The sequence below is a fragment of the Squalius cephalus genome (genome assembly GCF_949319135.1).
Source record: "Squalius cephalus genome assembly, chromosome: 24".
Classification (NCBI taxonomy): Eukaryota; Metazoa; Chordata; class Actinopteri; order Cypriniformes; family Leuciscidae; genus Squalius; species Squalius cephalus.
In genome coordinates this window covers 13,271,322-13,296,110 of record NC_137145.1, presented here as the reverse complement: position 1 = coordinate 13,296,110, position 24,789 = coordinate 13,271,322, and the positions used below count along the sequence as shown (strand labels likewise).

Here is a 24,789-nt window from a genome sequence, read left to right as displayed (position 1 = left end):
AGCCTCATGTCACTGAAATGGCACTTCAGAAGATGGAGTGGACTCCTTAAAGTGCATTGGATGTGCTAGTAACTTGTTATAAGCAGCAGAGTTATTTATGTTTATACATTTATGAATAAATCCCAAATATATCACTGTAGTGGTAAGAGCAGCTGTCGGATATTAAAAATCTGAAATTAGGACCAGACGAAAATATACAGTGCTTGGTGAACGTAAAAAAAAAAAAAAAAACTGACTGCAATCTTTTCTCTTCCTTTTCCTGTTTCTTTCTCTTGCACAGTGGCTTTTAGTTCACATAATGGCTTATATGAGCACTTTGAACAGAATAGTTAGCCCTGCTATTAAAAAGCAGCCATATATAAGGCTTTTCATAGCTGCTACATTTCTTTAGCTGCTCTCCATTTCTTTGGAGGTTAATGTTGGATGTGAAATTCGCCTAATTTGCTGTGAGGAAAATGATAAGGTAGGTCAATAGCATTACTAAGATAGCAAAGTGGAGGCCATGGGGTGACAAAATGGCAGACTATCGGTACATCGAAGCCTACTGGGGTCTCTGAGATATACAACTCCAGTAGTTTTCTTTTCTGATGGCTTTCAAAACACTTTAAGTAGTTTTTTCTCCATGTTCATCGATGAAACATTGGTAAAAGTAGTATAATACCTATGGTATTAGCATTGCAAAGTGGGAACCTTGGGGTGAGAAAATGGCAGACTACTGGAGCAGCAAATCTTACAGACGTCTTTCAGATATAACTCAAGCTATTTTCTTTTCTGATGGCTCTATAAAGAGCACAGCCTCCTTAGACTTGATATTCAGCATAGCACACTCTTGGCTTTCCTCTGTGCACATCTACAAGACTTTTAACATAGGGCCCATTGTACTTGACCCTTCTGGATGGTAAATAAATCAATTTGTGCTGAATGCAGAAAGTGCTGTCACACGAGATGAATAAAGAAACAAGGGACTTTGAGGAGAGGGAGGGAGCGAGCGAAAAGGGCAAACACCCAGAGGTGGGATTTATTGAATAAATAAAGAGACGGATCCGTCCTAAACTTTCCCTCAAAAGACAAGACGAAGGAAAGACGAAAGAGAAAGATCCGCTAGAGAACACTGTTGCTTGATCCCACTCTCTGCAGTATTCCATCATAAAAGCAACAACAAAATCAGTGAAGATAGTGTAAAAAAATCCCCTATATCATTAAATTTACATGTGAAGAAAGAGATAAAGACCCGCTCAAGAAGACAGGAATTTTGGGAGGAGTCGCAACAGCCCCTAAGGCCACCGATCTCGATGTGCCGAAACAGGTTCATGAAGAGGGGTAAAAAAAAAAAAGCAGGCTTCTTTTCCCCCCGATGTGAACCGAAGCAGCTGTGTGCCAGTTGTGTGTATATAATCAACCATTTACCTCTACGACAACTTTCAACCTTTTAAAATCGCATTAGAACGGCGCATGCTGAAACAACACAGCACTCTGAGGAAGCTCCTCCAGTCTGCGAGAGCTGGAACTAATTTATCGCATGAGAGGATGCTTCTTCCCCTGCCTCCCGGGAGAGGAGCATGGGTCGGTTGCCTACCCTAATCATTTTCACCATGAGGTTTACTGAATGTTTAACCTCTCAAAAATCCGGTGCTATCCGACTATGGCATGTAAAGTCATGCGGCAAAGCCGTTTCGGATATTCAAAAAGGAAATAAATTTTTTTGTCAAAATTGATTCTATATGCCATGCATCTTTAGGAACCCTTTTGTTTGGGAACCCTTAATGATACTCCTATGCATGATTTTACTGGGCAACATGACCTTGCATTTGAACTTAATTCTCTGACATTTGGGTTCAAGGTTTTTTTTATTGTAAACTCATCCAGCCGCAGCTTCATTCATTCTTCCTCCCTTTCACTCCCACCAGTAACCCTTTTAAATCACATAACCAGAATAATTTATTACTCCGGTGCATAAAGACAACAATTCAGTGCCTCTGAGCTTGATTTAGAGGGAGGTGCTAAAAAGCGATGTGAACATGAGGGAGGAGGCCACTTAATTGTTTGCGGGAATAACATTTTTTAACCTTTTTCTTTACTCAGATAAACCCATGGTAAAGACAGATGACATACATCTGAAAGTGACCTAATGACTTCAAAAAAGCCACCACTTCCTCTTTCAGTGGCAAACTCTGCTGCATTCGAAACTCTATGCGTAGCTCCTGTCTGTGGGAGTTTTTCCCCAATCCTGACAGGGTTGCATTTTAAATACAATTAAACAATCTTTCATTTACTCACTCTCACGTCATTCCAAAAGTGTATGACTTACTTTCTTCTGTGAATCCCAAAACCTCAGTGTTTTGTGTTCAACAGAAGAGTCATACTGGGTTGAAAAGATAAGGCATAATTTTTCGGTGGACTATCCCCTTTAAGAAATTCCCTTGAACACAGGTACATTAATACCTCTCTGGGGTGTTTTTTTGTGTGTGTTTCACACCATGTTTGAGTTCATATGAGTTACTTTGTCACCCTGCCTCACTGCAAAGGATGTTAAATTGGAATGACAGAGAGGACTTTACTAAATTGCAACTCAGAGAAATTCAACACAGGTAATATATGCTAGGAATTTAAGTGTTCTGCTAAGAACTTAAGTGTTTAAATGTACACACACACACACACACTGTTGGGTTTCCATGTTTTATGCGGACATTCCGTAGACATGATTTTTAGCTGTATAAACTGCATATTCTATACCCCAACCCTAAATCTACCCCTAAACCTACCCATCACAGAAACCTTTCTGCATTTTAAGATTTTCGAAAAAGCAATGACATTTTGTCCCCATAATGTAAGGTAGACCAGAACCACAAACAATATATAAAAATATATACGTAATTTACTAAATGTCATTACAAATGTCACACTCATGTCATTCTAAAACTATATGACTTACTTTCTTCTGAGGAACATAAAAGACAGTATTTTGAAGAACGTTTTGGTCCACGTAATGAAAGCCAATAGGGTCCGAAACAACATTAGACCTCAGTGACTTTTTCAAAATAATGTCTTTTTTGTCCCACAGAAGAAAAGTTTTTACAACATGAGCGTAAGTAAATAATGTAAGAATTTTCCGTTTTGGGTGAACTATCCCTTTAAATAGAAAAGCAAAGTAAAAAAGTAAAGTAATGTGAATTTCCATTCATTTTAATTCCACTTTCTTTCTTAAATTCTAATACAAAGTGTAATGGAATTTAAGGCATTCTTAATTACAGCCTAAATGCAGCAACTTTATGCAAATTAATAGGTGCATTGTGAACCTGCTAAAAGAGCAATTAAAGCTTTAAACGGCGAGACTTCAGACCATTTCTTCCTCCCGTATTGTTTGCTCTAAACGTCTCTCTGAATAGGGCCTCCACCCGTCAAGATCAGGGTTCACCCCACATTGCGTTTAATAGATTTAATCGATGTCAGTGCTTCCTCATTCACCCTGACAGCTCTGGGAGATCCTGTCCCTAACACAAGGAGCTCATGGGCACTCTAACCTTCTTTCCATCCGCCTCTCTCACTCTATCCGGAACAGATTTAAGAGAGGGGGAAAAAACTTTGCCTTCCTCTGTCATGCCCTTTTGGGTTCAAAGCATCACTTAAAGAGGCAAGAGTGGCAGGCAGGAACGTCTCCTCACACATGGAGAAATGCAATCTGCACATCACAGACAGCATCAAAGCGACGGACCCAGAATGGGAATCCGGTTATCGTGCGTCTCCATGGCTGCCAGAAAGGTTGTGTGGCTTTGAATGTCAGCCTGAATTGAAACGCTCAAAGCCTCAGATGGATATTTGACAGAATGTGATTTGGTGGGAGGGAGACGGGCTAAGGGCTGCTACTACTCGCAACCTTTTGTAGATGGATCTAAATGCCAGGACAAACATTTGACATTGAATAAATAATATCCGCCGGACCACCATTAACCACTACATGTGAACGAGCAGCCTGATGTATATAAATCCTTTTCTTGGGGGTATTATCGACCTCAAAACGTCCGGCTTAAAGTGTCTCGGATCAAAACGCACCATGTACGTTTCATAAGCACAAGCATTAAACACACTCAAATTGGCTCTACACTGTGATCTCTGAACTGATCAATACGACAACCCTGTAGAAAGGATGACTTATGACTCTTGCGCTATAAGCAAACTTATAAATAACATTCCAACTGCCGCATAATTGATGCTAAAACTACATTGAACAGCTCGGGGTGGCCTCGCCGTAAAATGACTAACCGCACTCTTGAGTTATCGCCAAAGAGTGCATGTTAAAAAACACATTGTGTAGAAATAATTGGATGCTTGTATAATCGATAGCCATGCCCAGAACCTTTCATTGACTGCCATGTCAATATACTTATACCACCGGCCCATAAATGAGTAAGAGTGGCCCAAAAGAGTCAGTTATGGCTCTTTAAACCATCCGATTAAACAAGATAGGATAAAAAACTAAAAGACTAGAAGATCTGTTTGCCAACATTCTGACTTGCATCCTCTCAGGATGCCAGACGCTTAAGTCTGCAAGAATCATTAATATTAATAAATAAATGCACATAAACTAGTCCAGTCAACACATTTAATCAGCTTTCCGCATTCTGATTGAAAGCAAAACGTCTTATGTATATCCGAGAGACAACCGGTGAGTTTGACGCCCACAATCAGTTCAATGAAAAGATATTGATCTGAAGACACACAGCCTTGTTTTTTTTCTGGTGAAAAGGAGAACTTGAAATAATGTTGTTGCTACTTGCATATTTGGTGCTGATGAGAATGCTTCTGTTAAAAATACGTTATTGCATACAGCATGCGAAAGTTAGCGCTCTCATTTATAGCTTATCTCAGAATCTTCGCCCTTGTGTCTCCCTGCTGTGCATCGCTACACTGCTTATATGCATAACAGTATTAAAGCAAGAGAACAATATTCCCTCAAAGCGGCACTTAAGACCACCAACCGGCTTTTATCAACCAGCAATCTTGGTAAAAGGCGTTTCAACAGTCCATCAGACTGCGTACACAAATCTAATGTAAGTATTTTCTTTGATTATGTGGCAAAAAAGAGGGGTGTGGGACCAGATGAGTAGATAAGACTGGGTGAAATCTCAGGAGGCCATTTTGGGCGGTGCAGAGTGCAGACAGCAGGTCCTCCTTCTTAGCAATGCTCCGATTAATCCATTAGCAAACGGGGAGTGCATTTGATGGACAAGAAAGACCCCCGATGAGGCCATAGGAGGGATAATGCATATGTTCATGAGACAACAGATGCTTGGTCCAACACATGGCTTGAGTAATTTACTGTAAAAGCCTCTGATGAAGCATATGTATGTGCGTACATGAACGTGAGTGGTCGGGAGGGAATTTAAATATGAATAAATGATGACATAATGGCCTCAGCACTTCAACCCATTTAAATGGTTGGTCAAAAGCACATTCTGAAACCTTAACTGCCTGTCTCCTAATCCAATCATTTCAGCATAATACCCACAATCATTTTAGCACATAAAACACTGTTCACTTAGCCTATGCTGTTTTTTTCTTCTTTCCTCTTCCCACCATTTGAAACGAACAAAGCCCTAAAGCTGTAAAATTAGCTTTTACCATATGCTCCCATTGGTTCTTCCTGAAAGCAGTTCCATAGTTAAGCTTTAACTAAATGAATATGCAAACATGAATTAGACATTTCTTTTTTCACTACATGTGTTTTCCTGTTTGATATCTAAGTGGAACTGACATTAATCAGCTCAAGCCCTTGCCTGCCAATAAACAATGACAAAATATTCCCCCAATAGGCCACAGTGGCATGAATCTTTCACTTGAATGCTTAAATGATCAGATGTGGGATTTCCTGGTGTAGATGTGGTTTAGTGTCAGTCTTAATGTAATTAGGTTTTTCCATCTCTCATGCTAAACAAAGGCCTGTGTATTCATAAGGAGTTTCAGTTCCTCCTCATGTTCAAACGTCATTCAGAGTGACATCACTGATGTGTAAATACAGACGTAATCCTGTTGTAACCTAACAGGAAACTTGTGCATTTGACAAATTCACCTTAAACAAACCCCTACAATCTTTTATTTAAAATATGATGATGATTTATGAAATATTCCATGCATGCTACTAAATCTAGTCCACATACATCGGTCCTTTAATCATGCAGCTTTCAGAATGAGGAAAAATTCTTCTTAATCAGAATAAGGAAATTTTTCATCAGCTAAGTCATTTAATGATTGAAAAATTAAATAATTCAGTAGGCTGCATAGAACAGGTTTCTGCTATAAAATCCATCAAGAGCAAATGATACAATCACTTGCAAAGACGGCAGAGGTGCTTTTCTGTACCTGTTTGCATACAAGTGATCAGTCTCCTGCTGACAGCACTTCAGAGAAACTGACCTTTCCAACACACAACCAAAAAGATCCAGAGGGTCATAACAGCAAAAATACGTTGAGTAAAGTGTAGGCTATGGGTTGTGTGGTTGTGTGTGTATGTGTGTACTCTTTAAAACTGCATATGTAGCTTAAAGCAATGTCTGTGTGGGGGAAACAGACATATACTAACATGCCTAACATCTCAGGATAAATTATGAGATGTCATGTTCTGTCACTTAGAAACTACACTAGGAAATACTGAAGGATGGATGGTACTGGTTCCTCAGACAAGAACTTGAACCACACCCATTGCATATAGCATAGGATACCAAAACAATAGCCTGAACAGAATCTTCACTCAAACTGTATTTTCCAATGAATTTCCAGTGCAGTTCAATGTATTCAACAACATATTCTTTGTCACACATAAAACAAAATTAAGTTCTGTAAAGGCTGACAAACAAGTGCTATTTTGGAAAATGTCATATGATGTGCATTTTCCTGTTGTGTGACGGAACTTCCTTAATTTTATGCTCAACACGTTTAATTTGATTTAACAAATTTCCCATTATGGACTGTACATGGCACAGTTACATAGGCCTACATGGTAAAAATGTTGTTTTTATGAGTACTTCTTGACAAATAGATTGGTGCAGGCAGGGATGACGTCAAAACCCAGAAGACTAATTCCCCCTTGGTTCCTTCGAGATTTTCCTAAAACTGCTTCAAATCTGGTGTTTTTGGTATGGATGTGTGTAATAAATCACTATCAATTAATGTGAGTTCTTGTCATTAATGTGACCAATTATACATGCACAGTACATTGACTGTATTTATGCCAACAACCCATCTTGTTTTTAAATTGAAAAAAGAAATAAACTTGACAGACAGAAAGACAGATCACACATCTTTAGTGTGTGACATCTTTAGTCATCTTCACACATCTCCATTATCGAAGAATAATAAGCTATACTACAGCAGCCACCAACTCAAAGTTATCAATCACTTTACCGCATTAACATAGATTCGTCTGAAAACGAATAAAGACATCTATGTCAGATAAATTCTGATGAGCAAACAAGCATGTGACACTGATAAAACCATACAACAGTCAAATGACTGAATTGGTAACACCGCTCTCCACCTCCGCAACCTCTCGTGAGCAAGCACACGCTCGCTTCTTTCTCTCTCACCCGTTCACGCGCGCACACACACAGCGCACTCACGCGCTCAAAGAAGATTCAAGCCCTGAATGTAATTAGTTGTTCGCGCGCGTCCCAAAATAATGGATTCGCTTATTAAAAGGATATTAAAAGGATAGTGCATCCCAAAATTAAAATGCTGTATCATATTCAAAATCCGTATGACTTTTTCATTTGGAAAACAAACAAAAAAACAAAGGCTGAAGGAATAGGCCTAGTCCTGCGATTTTTCCCTATGCGATTAGAATGAATGGGTAATGGGGCGAACAAGCTTTAAACATTACGCAAAATCACCATAAAAGTGGTCCAAAGACGACATATCTACTATCTAGTCCTCTGGCGAAATAGCCTACAATAGCTTTTTGTGAGATTATAGATCTTTTCAATGAATCAGACTGGTGATCCAATTCACAAAACCTATTCTGAATGATTCGTTCATCAATCAAACAGATCCAGTTCTCACTTGACTTAATGATCCGATGACAACAGTTCCTTTCGGCTCGTTCCTCACACAAACCTATTGTATGACTTCAGAGGACTTGGAATATTGCACACGAGTCGTGTGACTACTTTTGTGGGGACTGAAGTCCTTTTCGACGCTTCGGCTGAATCAGGCACCACCATTCATTGTCATTCCATGGAAATGACCGACCAGGATATTTTTGGAAAATATTCATGGTCGAAAGGACTTTCATTTTAAGGTAAACTGTCCCTTTAAGGTCCGTGTTTAGTTTCTGTTTGGGACTGACGCATATGCTGGGGATTTCAGAAACACACGCACCGGCAGGTGTGATGTCACTGCTATGTTTCTGCGTATGATATAGAAACATAAACACGTAGCCTCAAAACATTGCCTCGCGTGTCCAAACTAAAAGTTGAAACACTTCATATTCCCTGTTCTGTAGGCTACTGAAGTACAGAATTTTGAATGCTTTATCACAGTCTCCTACAATAAAAATGAATGAAAGTGAATGTCCGAGGCGGGCACAGCTGGCTTAATCTTCTACAGGTGGAGACTTGACCTCTTGTTCTTAACGTGGGAGAAATTAAAAGTGTAACACATGTCCTGGCAATGATTGCCAACGAATTGCGGCAACGGCTATCATAAACACTTGTTGATGTTGATATAAGGAAGTAAAAAAAGTCAAATGGTCACTATAGGAACGAAACTGCTCAACAAAATCCTTGGATTACGGCAGCGATGTTTCATGGAAAGAATGAGATACAAATATTTTCATGATAAATTAACGGACATACCTGGAGGAAACACAGCGACTGCTATGAAGGCTACGAAAAGGCAGATAACCGATTGCATCCTTAAACAAAACCCCGGCTCTCCTCTATACAGTCCGAAGAGAATCTCAGAAATATGCTCGTCTGAAGTCGTTGGATAGTAACGAGAGAAGTCTCTGGTTGAGTGCGTTGAAAGGATCAGGCGGGTTGCTCTGTGCGGAGAGCGCAGGTGAAGTCTGGAGTCTGGACGAGCAGTGGAGATAGTGCGAATTCACACTGGAGAGTTGGGCGCCAAGCCCCGCCCCGTTCCGCCCCCAGCGACACGCCCTCTCCGGGCGAAGCCTGTGGCTGAGACGCTGCGGTCGGAAAGTCCGAATTATTCTAGAAAATCCGTTAGCGCGAACTGTTCCAGTCATTTAAAACGATTCTGCAATTCGTCAGACATAGTAGGCTACACACACGTTGGGTTTTTATGTTTTATGGGGACTTTCAATGGACATAATGACCTACTGTAGCCTACACACTGATGTATCACAGTTTCCACAAAATGATTCAACCTTAATAACAGCCTACAGCCTATGAATGTCATAATCATTTGTTAACAAACAAGTATTCATTACTTCAATGAGCTCTGTTATTGCCTTAAATTATTACATTGTTTAAATTAATATATTTTTAGCTAACTGTGATTTTTGTATAGCCTATGCACATTTCTGAAATACATAACTTAGACAGATAGGCTACCTCTGATAACAGATCACTCTAAATTGCAATGTGGACTCTAATGTAATGTGGCATTTTCTGTAAAGCTGCTTTGAAACTATGAGTATTGTGAAAAGCGCTATACAAATAAATGTGAATTGAATTTAATTCAGCTTTACCATCACATGAATAAATTACATTTTAGAATAGGCTATATGAAAACAGAAATTTTAAATGTAATAATATTTCACAATATTACAGTTTTACTGAATTTTTGATCAAATAAATGCAGCCTTGTTGAGACTTGATAAGGCTTCTTTCAAAAACATTATTATTTCTGTAAATAATACAAATGCAAGTCCTTGTATAGACCTTGTACAATGTTTTAAAGGGGACCTACAAAATTCACTTTTACATGGTGTTACTTTGAACATAACTGTGTTCAAAGTAACAACCCTATAATGGTAAAAATCCAACCACTGCTCTTTTTTTAATCCGCATGGTTTCTCAGAAGCAGAAGTTTTGGGTAAACTTCTATAGCGGTGAATGAGAGACTACATATTTTTTTGTGTTCCCATTTGCTCAAATAGCAAAAGAAAAACTCCACAATAGTGTTTTCACAACTTTCAAAAAGAAGAAAAAATAGAGAGAGATTAATAACGGCAGTCAGAAGAAAGAAAGATGTCAATTTTACCGTCACTCCTAAAGCCGCAACACCCTCACGGCAGCATTAACTATTTATTTATTTATTTATTTTGTAATTTGATGCAAATGTAATATAATTCAAGGTATAGGCTAGTGTTATAAATGTATATACATTTAAAAGAAAAAAAAAAGAAAAAAAATAGGATTATATAAATTATATATAAAAAACTTTGCAGGATTTACAATGTTGATGACCGTTAAAACGCATCAATGCAGTCTGTTAAAAGGAATGTGCTGTGTAGTAACATTTGTATTTGAATACTATTAATTTTTATTTGAGTTGACTTTTGATCTTGTTTGTTATTGGCTGTGAGAGCAACAGTGTTTGTGATTGGCTGTGAGAGCTCCAGATAAAAAGGAGTGCGCCTTCAAGTGTGTGCGCAGTCTACCAGAGCACTTTAAGTGAATTGTACGAGTTCCTAACTGGAAAAATATTTTTGGTTAATCAGAAAATAAAATCATCAAAATCAAGACTATTCGTCATCGTAGTTGTTTCGCTAGTAAATACATGACAGTATGCATAGCTGCATCCGAAATAGCGTACTGTCTGAGTTGGTACTACATTTGAATTTGAACTTAGCCTACTTCACAACCATTAAAAAGGTGCGTTCGATATAGTATGAATAATCCGGACGAACTACATCCCCCGTGTTATCATTATCATGTGACCTACCAGCCTCAGTTGCGTCCCTTCACCTCCATTCATAGGCTGCATTCCAGTCCAAAATTGTCATCCCCTTCCATAGACAGTATAAGAAATGGACACAGCGACCCCATTGGATTCAACGGAGAAAAGTGAAGTCAATTAGAAGCACTCACTTCCTGATGACTGAACGTACTGCGCAGACTCAAACTGAGCTTGACGACGTAGATGTGACGTGAGCAACCCGTCTGTCTTCTAGTAGCTGTGCCAAGAGAAATCTGAATCATTCCCTTCCGAAACTTGCAGAGACGGAGAGTGTGAGTAGGAGGTGTTCATGAGCTAGGAGCAGGAGCAACTTTTGCTAAGTATTCTGATTAATTATTTTTTCATTTTACCTCCATGTCCCCCCGACTGCCCGCAAGCTTTTCCTCCTGTCCATACGGTAATCTCTCTACTGTGCGACAGAGAGTCGCGTGGTTATGACGCAATCGTTAGCCTATTTATACAAAAAATGCTTCTACGGGGCCATAACGTAAGATGTAACGGAATTTCCTTATATGGGTCCTAAGGGCACTTCTCCGGTAAGATCGCGGCCGCGCGCGCACTCGTAGACCAGAGCAAGAGAGTGAAAGCAGTTCGCCATCAAAGCGCCCTGCCCGGCTTTTGGGAAGTCAATGTCACCAAAGAAGTGTGTTTTTGGTTGCCAGGGCAAGACAACCCTGCACAGATTCCCAAAGAACCCAGCGTTAAGGAACCCGTGGATGGAGTTTGTTTTCCTGAGCATAAACGGAGTTGTGTAAGACTGTTGTTCCCTGCATTTCGACGATGATTGTTTTATAAACAAAGCCCAGATCCACGGATTTGCAGATCGTCTAATGCTTAAGGATCGAGCAGTCACAATGATAAAGGTTTGCGGTCGTGCGTTGGAACCGGACGGTGAGTAAAACTGTTTGTTGAACAAATGTCTCTGTGTGTTGTCACTAGCTTGGCGCGTTAGCACAGCTAAGCTTCCCACACGGCCCGCCCCCAGCCGCTCGGTTTTTTCCGGAAAGACTCGGTACAGCCTATCTTTCTGTTAAAAATTTAATAAAACAAAAGACTTTTTGGAGATATGAAGGATGCAATATTACTCTATAGGTACTCAAGATTAACAGGAGATTGAGTGAAAATGAGCATTTCACCCCCCCTTTAAACGCCTCAGATGTAAAGTTATTCGCTGTCAAAGTGACGCCAAAATGAATGGGAGTCAATGGAATGCTAACAGCAGGTGGGGGTCAGCTAATCAATGGCGGCGCCCAGGGAAGCTTCAATGTTTTATGAAATATTGGCCCCCTTTGCCCTTCACTCGCTAACTTCCCTCCATCTTGTTCACTCGGGTGTACGTCATTGCTTACGTTGCACGAGTGCCCACTACTGGCGGAAACTGGAATGGGCTGAATTGGGACGTCCGACCTAAGCCCTTGATCACTTGGAATCAGCTATGGAGTTGATTTATTATTACATTTTTTTTCCCTTTAAGAATTTTAATGCAACATCCAAATGTATGTAGGTGTGTTTGGGTTGTTTAAAAAAAAATCGCATACTTCCCTACTATATAGTAGCCTAGACGAAAAACTGTATGTGACAAAAGCAGCATGTCCAAATTCACAGTAGGCTACTGATAAAAGAGTAGGCAAAAAAAGTATGGATGACCTTCTACTTCCGGCGAGATTCTGGTGTGCATTTAGCAGCCCTGAAGTAATTACTCAAATAAGTACCTACTCAAGAGAGTATGCGATTTCGGACGCAGCCTATGTATTCAGACATACTACTCCGTTGGTGTACTGTTTTTCGCATACTATATAGTATGGAAGTATTCAATGCATGTTGATGCACACAGCGCATGTCTCAGAACAAGCCGTTTGCAGATTTGACCTTTTGCAACGTCACAAAATACCTAGGCCCCGACCACGACTGCTGACGGACTCTGTCAATGTGGCCCTCAAGTTACCTAAAATCTTTCATGTCTGCAGCTCACTAATAATTTTACACCAGACTGAAAAGTTGTTAATTTTTTAACAACTGTGTCATTTTTTAAGTTGATTCTTAGAAAAAACACTTTGTTCTTTCAAAATGATATGTGCTCATTAATGTGTAATTACTTCTACCAACTAATCAAATATTCTCATAAGCGTAGAATCTGCCATTTAGAATACATACGAGCGAGTCGCTCGAATGGCGGCAGCCATGTTGCGCCTCCATCTTGAAAGTACATTAGCCAAAGAGGGACATACCTGGAAATTCAAGCTTCGCCTTTCACGTTTTTACACTCAGTGGCACCGTGACGAATGCGAATAAATGACGAATAAACAATTTCACCACTAGATGGGAGAAAATCCTACCCAGTGTAGCTTTAAGGATGGAACACTATCCAACTTCACACCCTGAAGATGCAAGTATTATAGTTAATATTTTGTAAATGTTTGAAAATCGCCTTTACAAATGTGCTTTTTAGCAATTTCCCCAGCTAAAGTTACCATTAATGTCTGTGATTATATTCAGTTTTAATTCAGACATTTTAAACCAAAAAACGCTTATTGTCTATATAATTCATAGCCGCACGTTTAGTATGAACTATGCAGTAAGGCGATTGTCTTTTAAATACTGTGTACGTTTTCTGTATAGATAAGAGATTAAAAGTGGAATGTTTTTTGCACAGACGAGCACAGCGACACATACAGTATCAGTAGCACGAGGGATGTTGGTTGCCAGTCAGACTCACCACCAGAGCTGCATAGTGTTGGTACACAACTAATATTCTCAAAGTAACAACTCAACTCAAGTAATGAGTGAGTCACGCCCTCTTCTGGAAAGGGGGCGGGCAGTAGCTCATTTGCATTTAAAGGGGTGGTGGAATATGATTTCACTTTTCTAACTTTAGTTAGTGTGTAATGTTGCTGTTTGAGCATAAACAACATCTGCAAAGTTACAATGCTCAAAGTTCAAAGCAAAGGGAGATATTTTCTTTTAAAGAAATTGCTTTTTAAGGACTACAACAAACAGCTGGTAGGGACTACACAACATTCCTCCCGGTTAGTGACATCACTAACCCTAAACATCATAAACATCATAGACATCATAAACCCTGCCCCCGGGAACGTGATTTATAGATTATCAAGACAGAATATACTAATCAATGACTAGAAGATAACTACACATAAGCTACATAAATTCACCAACTAACCATTCAGAAATGTTGTCTACATGTTGTCACTTCTTCTTGAGTCTCTCCATCTTTCTGACTTCGGTTTGAACAAAAAAGGCTATAAGGTTTTGAAATTTTCAGTGCATGTCTGTGTGAGGTAAAAAGGACACAAGCTGTTGAAGCTCCGCCCTCTGTGAAGCTCATTTGCATTTAAAGGAACAGACAAAATGGTGCGTTTTTGCTCACCCTCAAAAAGTGACAACTTTAACATGCTATATAAAAAATATCTGTGGGGTATTTTGAGCTAAAACTTCACATACACACCCTGGGGACATCAAAGACTTATTTTACATCTTGTGAAAAGGGTATTATACCACCCCTTTAAAGCGACACACAGATATGGCATATTTTTGCTCACACCCAAATAAGGGGATATCATAGCTATAATAAATCAATGATCTGTGGGGTATTTTAAGCTGAAATTTCACAGACACATTCTGGGAACACCAGAGACTTATATTACACCTTGTGAAAATGGCTATAATGGGTCCCCTTTAAAATATTTTATGAAACAAAGACACTTTAAAGAAGAGAGACTAATTTTCTTTGTCTGAAGTTTCAAAGATCAAAAGGTACTAAAGTGTAGGTAGCCGTATCCTATATGCCTATTGGACAAATATGCATGGAACCTTTTTCATATCATATAGCATATACAGTGAGGAAAATAAGTATTTGAACACCCTGCTATTTTGCAAGTTCTCCCACTTGGAAATCATGGAGGGGTCTGAAATTCAGCTAGAATTCTGACCCTCAAAGACCTGTTAGTCTGCCTTTAAAATGTCCACCTCCACACCATTTATTATCCTAAATTAGATGCACCTGTTTGAGGTCGTTAGCTGCATAAAGACACCTGTCCACCCCATACAATCAGTAAGAATCCAACTACTAACATGGCCAAGACCAAAGAGCTGTCCAAAGACACTAGAGACAAAATTGTACACCTCCACAAGGCTGGAAAGGGCTACGGGGAAATTGCCAAGCAGCTTGGTGAAAAAAGGTCCACTATTGGAGCAATCATTAGAAAATGGAAGAAGCTAAACATGACTGTCAATCTCCCTCGGACTGGGGCTCCATGCAAGATCTCACCTCGTGGGGTCTCAATGATCCTAAGAAAGGTGAGAAATCAGCCCAGAACTACACGGGAGGAGCTGGTCAATGACCTGAAAAGAGCTGGGACCACCGTTTCAAGATTACTGTTGGTAATACACTAAGACGTCATGGTTTGAAATCATGCATGGCACGGAAGGTTCCCCTGCTTAAACCAGCACATGTCAAGGCCCGTCTTAAGTTTGCCAATGACCATTTGGATGATCCAGAGGAGTCATGGGAGAAAGTCATGTGGTCAGATGAGACCAAAATATAACTTTTTGGTCATAATTCCACTAAATGTGTTTGGAGGAAGAAGAATGATGAGTACCATCCCAAGAACACCATCCCTACTGTGAAGCATGGGGGTGGTAGCATCATGCTTTGGGGGTGTTTTTCTGCACATGGGACAGGGCGACTGCACTGTATTAAGGAGAGGATGACCGGGGCCATGTATTGCGAGATTTTGGGGAACAACCTCCTTCCCTCAGTTAGAGCATTGAAGATGGGTCGAGGCTGGGTCTTCCAACATGACAATGACCCGAAGCACACAGCCAGGATAACCAAGGAGTGGCTCTGTAAGAAGCATATCAAGGTTCTGGCGTGGCCTAGCCAGTCTCCAGACCTAAACCCAATAGAGAATCTTTGGAGGGAGCTCAAACTCCGTGTTTCTCAGCGACAGCCCAGAAACCTGACTGATCTAGAGAAGATCTGTGTGGAGGAGTGGGCCAAAATCCCTCCTGCAGTGTGTGCAAACCTGGTGAAAAACTACAGGAAACGTTTGACCTCTGTAATCGCAAACAAAGGCTACTGTACCAAATATTAACATTGATTTTCTCAGGTGTTCAAATACTTATTTGCAGCTGTATCATACAAATAAATAGTTAAAAAATCATACATTGTGATTTCTGGATTTTTTTTTTTTAGATTATGTCTCTCACAGTGGACATGCACCTATGATGACAATTTCAGACCCCTCCATGATTTCTAAGTGGGAGAACTTGCAAAATAGCAGGGTGTTCAAATACTTACTTTCCTCATTGTATATTGGCAGATAACTCATGAGTTTGATTGTTTTACTATACATAAAGAAAATCTTTTAATATGAGTCACACAGTCCAAATCAGATCTTCTCCACATCTAAGCTGTTTCAGGAAAATGGTGAGCTCAATTGTTTTATAAATGCATCTAATCACAAACACCTCACAACGAATAAAAGTCTGTGTTCAGCAGTGTCACCCAAGTTTGTTTCCCACCTTGTCATTAGACAGAGAGGCTCCGAGGAAGAAACTGACACCAACTGAGTCACACTGAATTTAAAAATGAATGACACGGAGGGACAAACCACACCAATATCAAGTTATATTTTAATCATTATCTGTAATATAATATGTCTTTCACTTATTTTCAGAAAATTGCAAAAAATAATATCCACTCTATAAGCATTACATGTGCTTTTCTTGTCATCTTTAATCAATAACAATTTCATTTAATGCAACTGTTTCATTATGAATAAATTCCTGACCCTCATAAATGAATGGCCTGAGGGGGTAGACAATTTCTCCTTATGTCTAGGGCATTAGCATTAATTAGCTGTGTTTAGTGGTCATAAGCTCTGGCTTTTTATTATTATTATTTATTTATTTATTTATTCTTAATATTCATTTACTTCACCCTCCAGGTAAGAACATGTCAATTTTAATTTAATTAGACTTTAAAAGACCTCTGAAACCAATTAACAAACTATATGATCCTAAAGCTGAGAACTCCAACAAATTTTTTGTTTATTAGTGTGTTATTATTTATTGGCTAGTTTGACAGCTGAAGCCACATATTTGGCTTAGAATTTTATGTGCATTCAAGGGGTCAAGGTTTAGCTGGTTAACATGGCACCCTGCTGGTAGATGATGTAACTACACCATCCGACAGTAAAGTATATCCAGTTAAGTCTATCAGGAATTGATTGGATCGTTGTGGTTTGCTATGTGATCTTATGTGAGTGACAGGTTGTCCCGCCCTCGTGCCAGTAAGCATGTCATCGAAGAGATGTCGCTGCAAGAGTGAGGGGAAGTTATTTTGATGCAAGATTACAAGGGCACATGAATTAAAAAAGTAATAATGATGTATTATTTATTCTTAATAGTTTATAATAAATACCGCAATATTCCATACAAAATAAGAATTGCCAATTTTGATTTCATGGTGACTTTAAGTTCTGTTTGTATACACTCGCTTCTGAATGGTTAATATTCATTGTCGTCCATGGATAATTGTCACAATCTTAAGTCACCAGCCCTGTCACCTTCAGCACTACATCTCCCAGAATCCTTCCTGGTCCACCACCTGTATGCATTCCACCTCATCAACTCTGTACCAGATATTAGGACACCACACACTGGCTGAATCCAAAATCACCCCTATACTCTCAAATAGGGCGTTATTTCAGGGGACAGCTTTTTGTAGTGGTGTCTGAAACCATAGTTGACATTATTAAATGTACACTTATTCAATCCCACATTGCACTGCAATAACGAGTGTACAATCGATGTACGCTCAACGGCTGTCGTAATTTGCTCACTCGTTTTCATTCACTCCTTTAAGTGAACAGTATTAGTGGACTAATGTGGGGAATGGTGAATGAGGGTTTAGGAGTGATTTCGGATTAAGGCATTGTCTGTTCTCATTGTTCAATCCTGAACCACTTACCCGGCCACTCACTTGAGAAAATGCAACAGATAAGACTGTCATCCACAGCCATTCCTTCTACAACTACCCGTTTCTCAGTTTCTCACTTGCTTACTTCGATTGTCGGCCAAACCTGCTATCGACCAGTTATCGATTACATTAAAAATCAATCAGTGTACTTTAGAAGGCTGTCAATATTTCTGTAATTTTGTTGAGGTGTAGCCTACGTTTTGTTGCTTGGACGATTGTGCTGTAAGCCTACTTTACAATAAATTAACTATTTTATAAATAAATAAATAAAAGGGTGAGATTATAGCCAAGCATAATTTCAACAACATCCACAAAAAATTAATACCATGTAGGTATATCCTATTTGATTTATTATTTATTGAATGAGTAGTTGTGTGGTAAGTGCTCCACTTCCTCCTGAACACCCTTTTGGGGTTAATTTTGCGGGCCTATCCGTTATCCGGCTAGCTACATTATCCCAATTAGTGTTTTGTTTTTATGATTGTTTTTATGAGCTAGGTCTCTTTAAAGCATCAGTCACATCAGTCAGTTCACCTGGTAGAAGAAGACGAATAGTTCCAGCGGGTTTTGAGCCAACATGTATGCGAAGCTGATCACCTTTCTCTAGGCAATATATTTTACATTTACATTTAGTCATTTAGCAGATGCTTTTATCCAAAGCGACTTACAAATTAGGACTAAGGCCTCGTTTACACTGTCAGTGAAATGTGACCCAATTCCGATTTTTTGCTCATATGTGACACAGATCGGATGTGTTCTATGACAGTGTAAACAGGAAAAAAACGCATGCATTCGGATATTTCAAGATTGGTTTCAGGCCTCATTCATATGTGGAAATAAATCATATATGTGCCAATGCGACTATCATGTAAACAGGCAGAACGGATTTTCGGAGGCATTAGGCAACATCTCCGCGGTTTAATGACGAGAGAAACCCCGACGTGCATCTGCAAAGGGACGGATGGCCCGACGAAACGTTGTGTTGTCGTAGGAGAGGAATGTGAAAAAACGTTGACACAACATATTGTCGTACACAACAAAATTTCGGACCCACTGCTCCTCGTTAAAGCCAATATTTAAAGCCAATATGCTCCCACCAGTCTTGAGATCTCTCTCACACACAATAACTGAAGCATATGTGCAATGATGGCACTTTTCGTCCTCCTTCGCCTCAAAATCATGGTGATGTTTGGCGAACTTCGCATATATCGCTTCCACCCATCTGTGCAAGAGAATTTAACCCTTTAAGCATGCGTGATGTTTCAGATAGTATGGCAAGTGTAAACACATGAATCGGATATGGGTCACAGTTGAAAGAACGTGTAAACAAACGGTCAAAGAAATCGGATAAAGGTAACAAATCAGAATTGGGCATCAAGACCTGCAGTGTAAACGAGTTCTAATATAAGTGAGTCATCATGAAGAGGCAAACAATGCAAGAAGTGCTCAAAATACAAAGTGCAGGCATTGCTCAGAGTAGCATAAGCCAGACAAGGGAGGTTTAAGGGAAAGGGAAAAGGAAAGGAATTTTTTTTTTTTAAGAGGTTATGCTCACGGAAGAGATGAGTTTTAAGTTGTCTTTTGAATGTTGTCAGGGATTCTGCATTCTGGATGAGGGTAGGGAGATCATTCCACCAGCATGGAACCGTGAATGAGAATGTTCTGGAGAACATTCTGGAGAACGTTCATTTTTTGGCTCTCTGTGATGGTACCACGAGACGTCGCTCATTGACTGATCGTAGGCTTCTGGTAGGGATGTAGACTTGTTGGAGCGAGTGAAAATAGGAGGGAGCTGAGCCTGTGATAGATCTGTAAGCAAGCGTCAATGCCTTGAACTTTATGCGAGCAGCGAGTGGTAGCCAGTGCAGAGAGATGAACAGAGGAGTGACGTGGGCCCTTTTGGGCTCGTTGAAGATGAGCTGCAGCGTTCTGAATCATTTGTAGAGGTTTAGTTGCACATGATGGAAGTCCAGCCAGAAGAGCTTTGCAGTAGTCAAGCCTAGATATGACCAGGGCCTGGACGAGAAGTTGTGTTGCATGCTCAGTTAGGAAAGGCCTGATCTTCCTGATGTTGTGCAGTGCAAACCGGCATGATCGAGTTGTCTTTGTAATTTGGTCTGTGAAGGTCATCGGTCATCAAATATTACTCCAAGATTTCTGACTGACCTTGACTGGGTGATTGATGATGAATCTAGCTGGATGGTGAAGTCGTGTTGTAGAGACAGATTGGCAGGGAGGACGAGAAGCTCAGTCTTTGCCAGGTTGAGCTGCAGGTGATGTTCCTTCATCCATGCCGAGATGTCCTCCAGACAGCTTGAGATCTGTGCAGCTACTGTGGGATCATCTGGTTGAAATGAGAGGAAGAGCTGTGCGTCATCAGCATAGCAATGGTAAGAGAAACCATGTGCCTGTATGATGTGTCCCAGTGATGTGGTGTAAATGGAGAAGAGGAGGGGTCCAAGATCTGAACCCTGAAGAACCCCTGTGGTCAGTTGATGTGCTTTGGATACCTCGGCTCTCCATGCAACCTTGAAGGATCTACCTGTGAGATAGGACACAAACCAGTGGAGAGGAGTACCTGTGATGCCCCGAGATGAGAGGGTGGACAGAAGGATCTGATGATTCACAGTGTTGAAGGCAGCAGACAGATCCAGGAGAATGAGAACGGAAGATTTGGAAGCAGCTTTTGCGGTCCGTAGGACTTCTGTGACCGACAGTAATGCAGTCTCGATTGAATGCCCTTTCTAGAAGCCAGAGTGGTTGACATCCAGCTGGTTGTTCAGAGACAGGAAGGATGTTACTTGGTTGAAAGCAACTTGTTCAATTGTTTTCGCAATGAATGGTAGGAGAGAGACAGGTCTGTAATTCTCTACAAGTGGAGAAGAGTTGAATGTCTTGAAAAGTGATCGTGTGTTGGAGGCGCTGTTGATCTTGTTGTGGAAATATGAAGATTTTGCAGCATGAACATCCACAGAAAAGGAAGAGAGCAGAGATTGATACATACTCAGGTCAGATGTTTATGTATACAGATGTGTATATAATATATACAGAGATGGTATTATTATTGGGAGATTTGAGGGTCAAGTCAAGTCAAGTCATCTTCATTTATATAGCGCTTTTAACAATGTAGATTGTTTCAAAGCAGCTTTACAGAGATAAGCGTATAATTTAAGGTAACAGAGATTGTTTTGGCTATATAGCGGTTCTTTAATAAAGTTATTTTCCAGCTAAAGTTAGTTTTGATTGATTCGCTTCCGTCGCAACGATCATTTGTTATTAAATTAGGGGCCGCTAAGACGACACCATTCTCTCTACACAGACTTTAAACGCAAATCTGTGAGAAACGCTGATGGCGTTCACATGCGCATTAAGAATTGGTTAGTTATGTGCGTTTGAATATATGTGCGCAGGTTTGTAATTCCCTACAAACCAAGCCTAAACAAAGTACTGGTCTTTCCTTATAAATTTTGATACAGAATTTTATTTTGTCACTTCGGGGTAGGTACGCGAAACGAATTTTCCCGACAACGCTTTATCTGGAGTGGTAAAGGGATCCTCCATAGGGAGAGACTAGTTGGCACTTCAGCACTGCGTTGTCATCGGGTCCAGGCGAAGGTCCTTCGACAGATCTGGATATGGCCTGGATCCGGCAGGCTGCGGGAAAACCTCGGGATAAACAAAGACACTAAAATTAGCGTAGATGCCGTTCTTCTTATGATGTAACGAGTACATCAGGTTTTATGGGAAGTGTTCCCGGTTCCAAGGGGTCAGTGGCTTTATTGGAGAAAGTGCAACGGCCAACTTGGATCACGTGTGCCTTGATAACCAATCACATTACAGCCTTGACGTCATTGAATTTTGTTCATAGTTTTGCGTCAGTCAATCACTGTTTGAGATACCACAGAAATGAATGAGAAGTGCAGTGAACTGAATCCTACCTGTTGCGCAATTGTCCATGACTTCTCATATAAAACAGCATTTTTTTTAACTCTGAAATCTAAAAATAGATCAACCCAAAATGAATGTTTAAGAGCAAACATGTTAAAGATAAGCCGATGGGCTGTCGATTCATGAAATGATAAGCCGTTTTCCCACAAAAGTAGTTTATTCAGCTTAGTGAAGCATCAATCTTCTCCATTGACATCCATTAAAACAGACTGCCTCACGTCTCCTTCCCCGCGTACCACAACAGCGTTACATTTGAGCTAAAACCAAAGAAACAGCGCCTTCCTTGGTTAATGACAAGTTTACTTAGTATCTGAACCACATTCTTTTGATTACTACATGTTTGAAAAAAAAAAGCTTTATACTGTATGAACAGGCGTGGACATATTCAGTAAAGACAGACAGTAAGAAGTTATTTCATGATCTTTGAAAAAGATTCGATCACCAGGGGTCCACTTTGAACTGGGGAAGGCGTGATGTGTGCCTAAGACACGCGTCAGATTTTGTGATCTGGAATCTTCACAAGAGTTGGAATTTTCTCTTTCAACTGTCAGTCCAATTCAGCCCTCAATCGGTTTTGGCTGTTTCATGTCCAACCACAGCTGCAAACGTGCGCACATTTAAAATAGACTTAATTTTCGATGAGGAGAGTAGACCACAAGGCTGAAAATGCGTTTAGCAATACTCATCTATCATCTGCGGCACATTCACAAAATGACAAAGTCATAAGCCAATGAATACAACTGCGGAAATATGACTGATTAGATCGGTTGGAAATCGTGTCCCTGTGCTCAATATGTTTAGTATGTTTACTTGGGGCTCACCTGTCTCTGAGACCTGAGATATTTTCATTATCAAAGAAGGAAAACATTTATCCAGCATTTGTTTTGTGCAAAAACTGTAGCAGCTTTATCACTGAGTGACAGCTGAACCCACTGGGATATGATTTAGTTGGATTTTTTCTCCTTGGAGTTAGTTTTAACAACTAAATAGTAATATGGGACAATACAAAAGGACTTCTTATCTGTCCTCCAGGCATAATGAATGTAAGACTAATTATCTTTCTGGCCTTTGCAGTCCAGCACCATATTCAAACCAAGACTTGCAGCATTTATAATTTATATCCTGCATTTTCAATACAAGATGGAGTTTGGCTCATCTCAGCATGCCTTGTGTCAGACTGCTGGAGTGACTGTCACAAACTTTCCCAGATTAATATGAAAGCACACTCGATTTTATGTTTGTGATATCAGCAATGGAGTGCTTGAATGAATGATTTAGACATTCAGTTTTTGCTTCGATTTGCCATAGAATCATCTATTTGCTTAGGCATTCTGTTTGAGATAAGAAATTGTGATCTAAAACTGTCCAGACTGCCTGTATTTTTCATATAATGTTTTTTATTATTTATTTGTTTGTGAAGCTGTACTTCTGATTTATTTTTTTATGTGAATCTCACTCCTCTGTGTTCACACGTGGAATAGTAATCTGCAGCACTTATGCTGAGGTGTTTTCTCATTTTTCTGATGCTAGGACTTGTTTACTTCCCGTTTGGCAAGGACAAAACAGTGTGTGGGACAGTGTGCTGTCAGACAGACAGGGCTCTATGTTATGACTTTGTATTTTTCTGTGAAGTAAATGTCAGTTAAACACAATATTGACTGTTATATTGACTCATTTGGCATGGTGGGGAAACCTTGATATTGTTGAGGTGGAACAATTGATTTTATTCAGATGTTTGTGGAATAGACAAGAAAAGATATGTTTATGTAGATTTTCTGAGTTTAATCTATTGTGTATATGTCAGCGTCGGGCCTGTGTGTTTGAATTGAAAGCCCACAGCAATTTCCATCAGTGGGAGAGCCATGGAGACCTATTGAAAATGAAATGGTATATTTTATTTTTTTAGTCAAATGAATCAAGCTATTCACAGTGTGTTCCGTTGCTCTGTAATTATACCTGCCAGTGTACATGATTCAAACAGTTATTAGTAATGGTCATGAAATGGAACGATTCACACACTAGACTGTTTGATTAGGTTTTATAATAAATTAGAAGTATTTTGTGACAAAGGTGACCGTTTAGAGCAATTGGTTTAAATGGTTCATTTCACCTTTTTTAATTTAAGTTTTAAATTTTTTGGTGAAAACAAAATTTTCCCATTGCATTTTTCCCATTTCGTTTTTAGCCTTTTAAAGTGGCACTGTAATATATAAATGAATATCTATCTATAAATTACAGAAACGTCTGTCTGTCTGTATGTCTGTCTGTGTGTCTGTTATTCGCATATCTCTCGAACCGTTAGTCCGATGGATTTCAAACTTGACAGGTGTCTCGCTACGGGCACGAGTAAGTGCAGTGCCAAGTTTGGCGTTGTTTGGTTTAGAAATGCAAAAGATATTGTTAAATATATCGGTAAAAGAAGCACACATCGGCTTTTGTCGCTCTCGCCGCTGGCCACTCCCCCTCTCACACTGACACTGAGTGAGCACAGCGTAGGACCAGAGACAGTCGAAGAAGGCAGCGGAGCTTAAGTAGTGTTTTCTCAGAGTTCACTGTGTAGCCTGCTCCCTGAATCGTCAAGCTTCATTCATTCATTTTTTAAATAAAATATCAAAAGGATTAAAAATGCACATTTATTTTTTACAGCTATATTTGATCATATTTACCAAGGGGGCAAACACTTTTTCACACCACTGTAGGTCCTTCGCATGTCTGTTATAGTATACAGCCTGACAGTTTCTGTTTTCAATCTGCTCTTGTCGTGAGTGAATTACCTTTGGTTGTAGCAGGTTGTCATGCATGGGCATCAGAGTTCTGGTTCTCCTACTGAACAACCGCTGCACTGGACTTGCTGTGATCCATTGTGATGGTGTGTTTCTCTGATCAAGCATGGCGAGGTATGGATCCTTCCCATTAGCTTTTGC

General features: G+C 39.8%; 1 protein-coding gene across 2 annotated transcripts in view; it reads right to left on the bottom strand.

The window, feature by feature from the left end:
• The window catches only part of alcama (activated leukocyte cell adhesion molecule a), a 70,761-nt gene extending 61,686 nt beyond the window's left edge, over positions 1–9,075 (bottom strand). Inside the window, exon 1 of one of the 2 annotated variants that reach the window (XM_079861829.1) lies at positions 8,847–9,075. In XM_079861829.1, the coding sequence (XP_079717955.1) occupies positions 8,847–8,904 (58 nt within the window). In that variant the 5' untranslated portion in view covers positions 8,905–9,075. The remainder of the gene's footprint in view (positions 1–8,846) is intronic. The other variant, XM_079861830.1, reaches the window with a different exon arrangement.
• Positions 9,076–24,789: the final 15,714 nt, after the last annotated feature.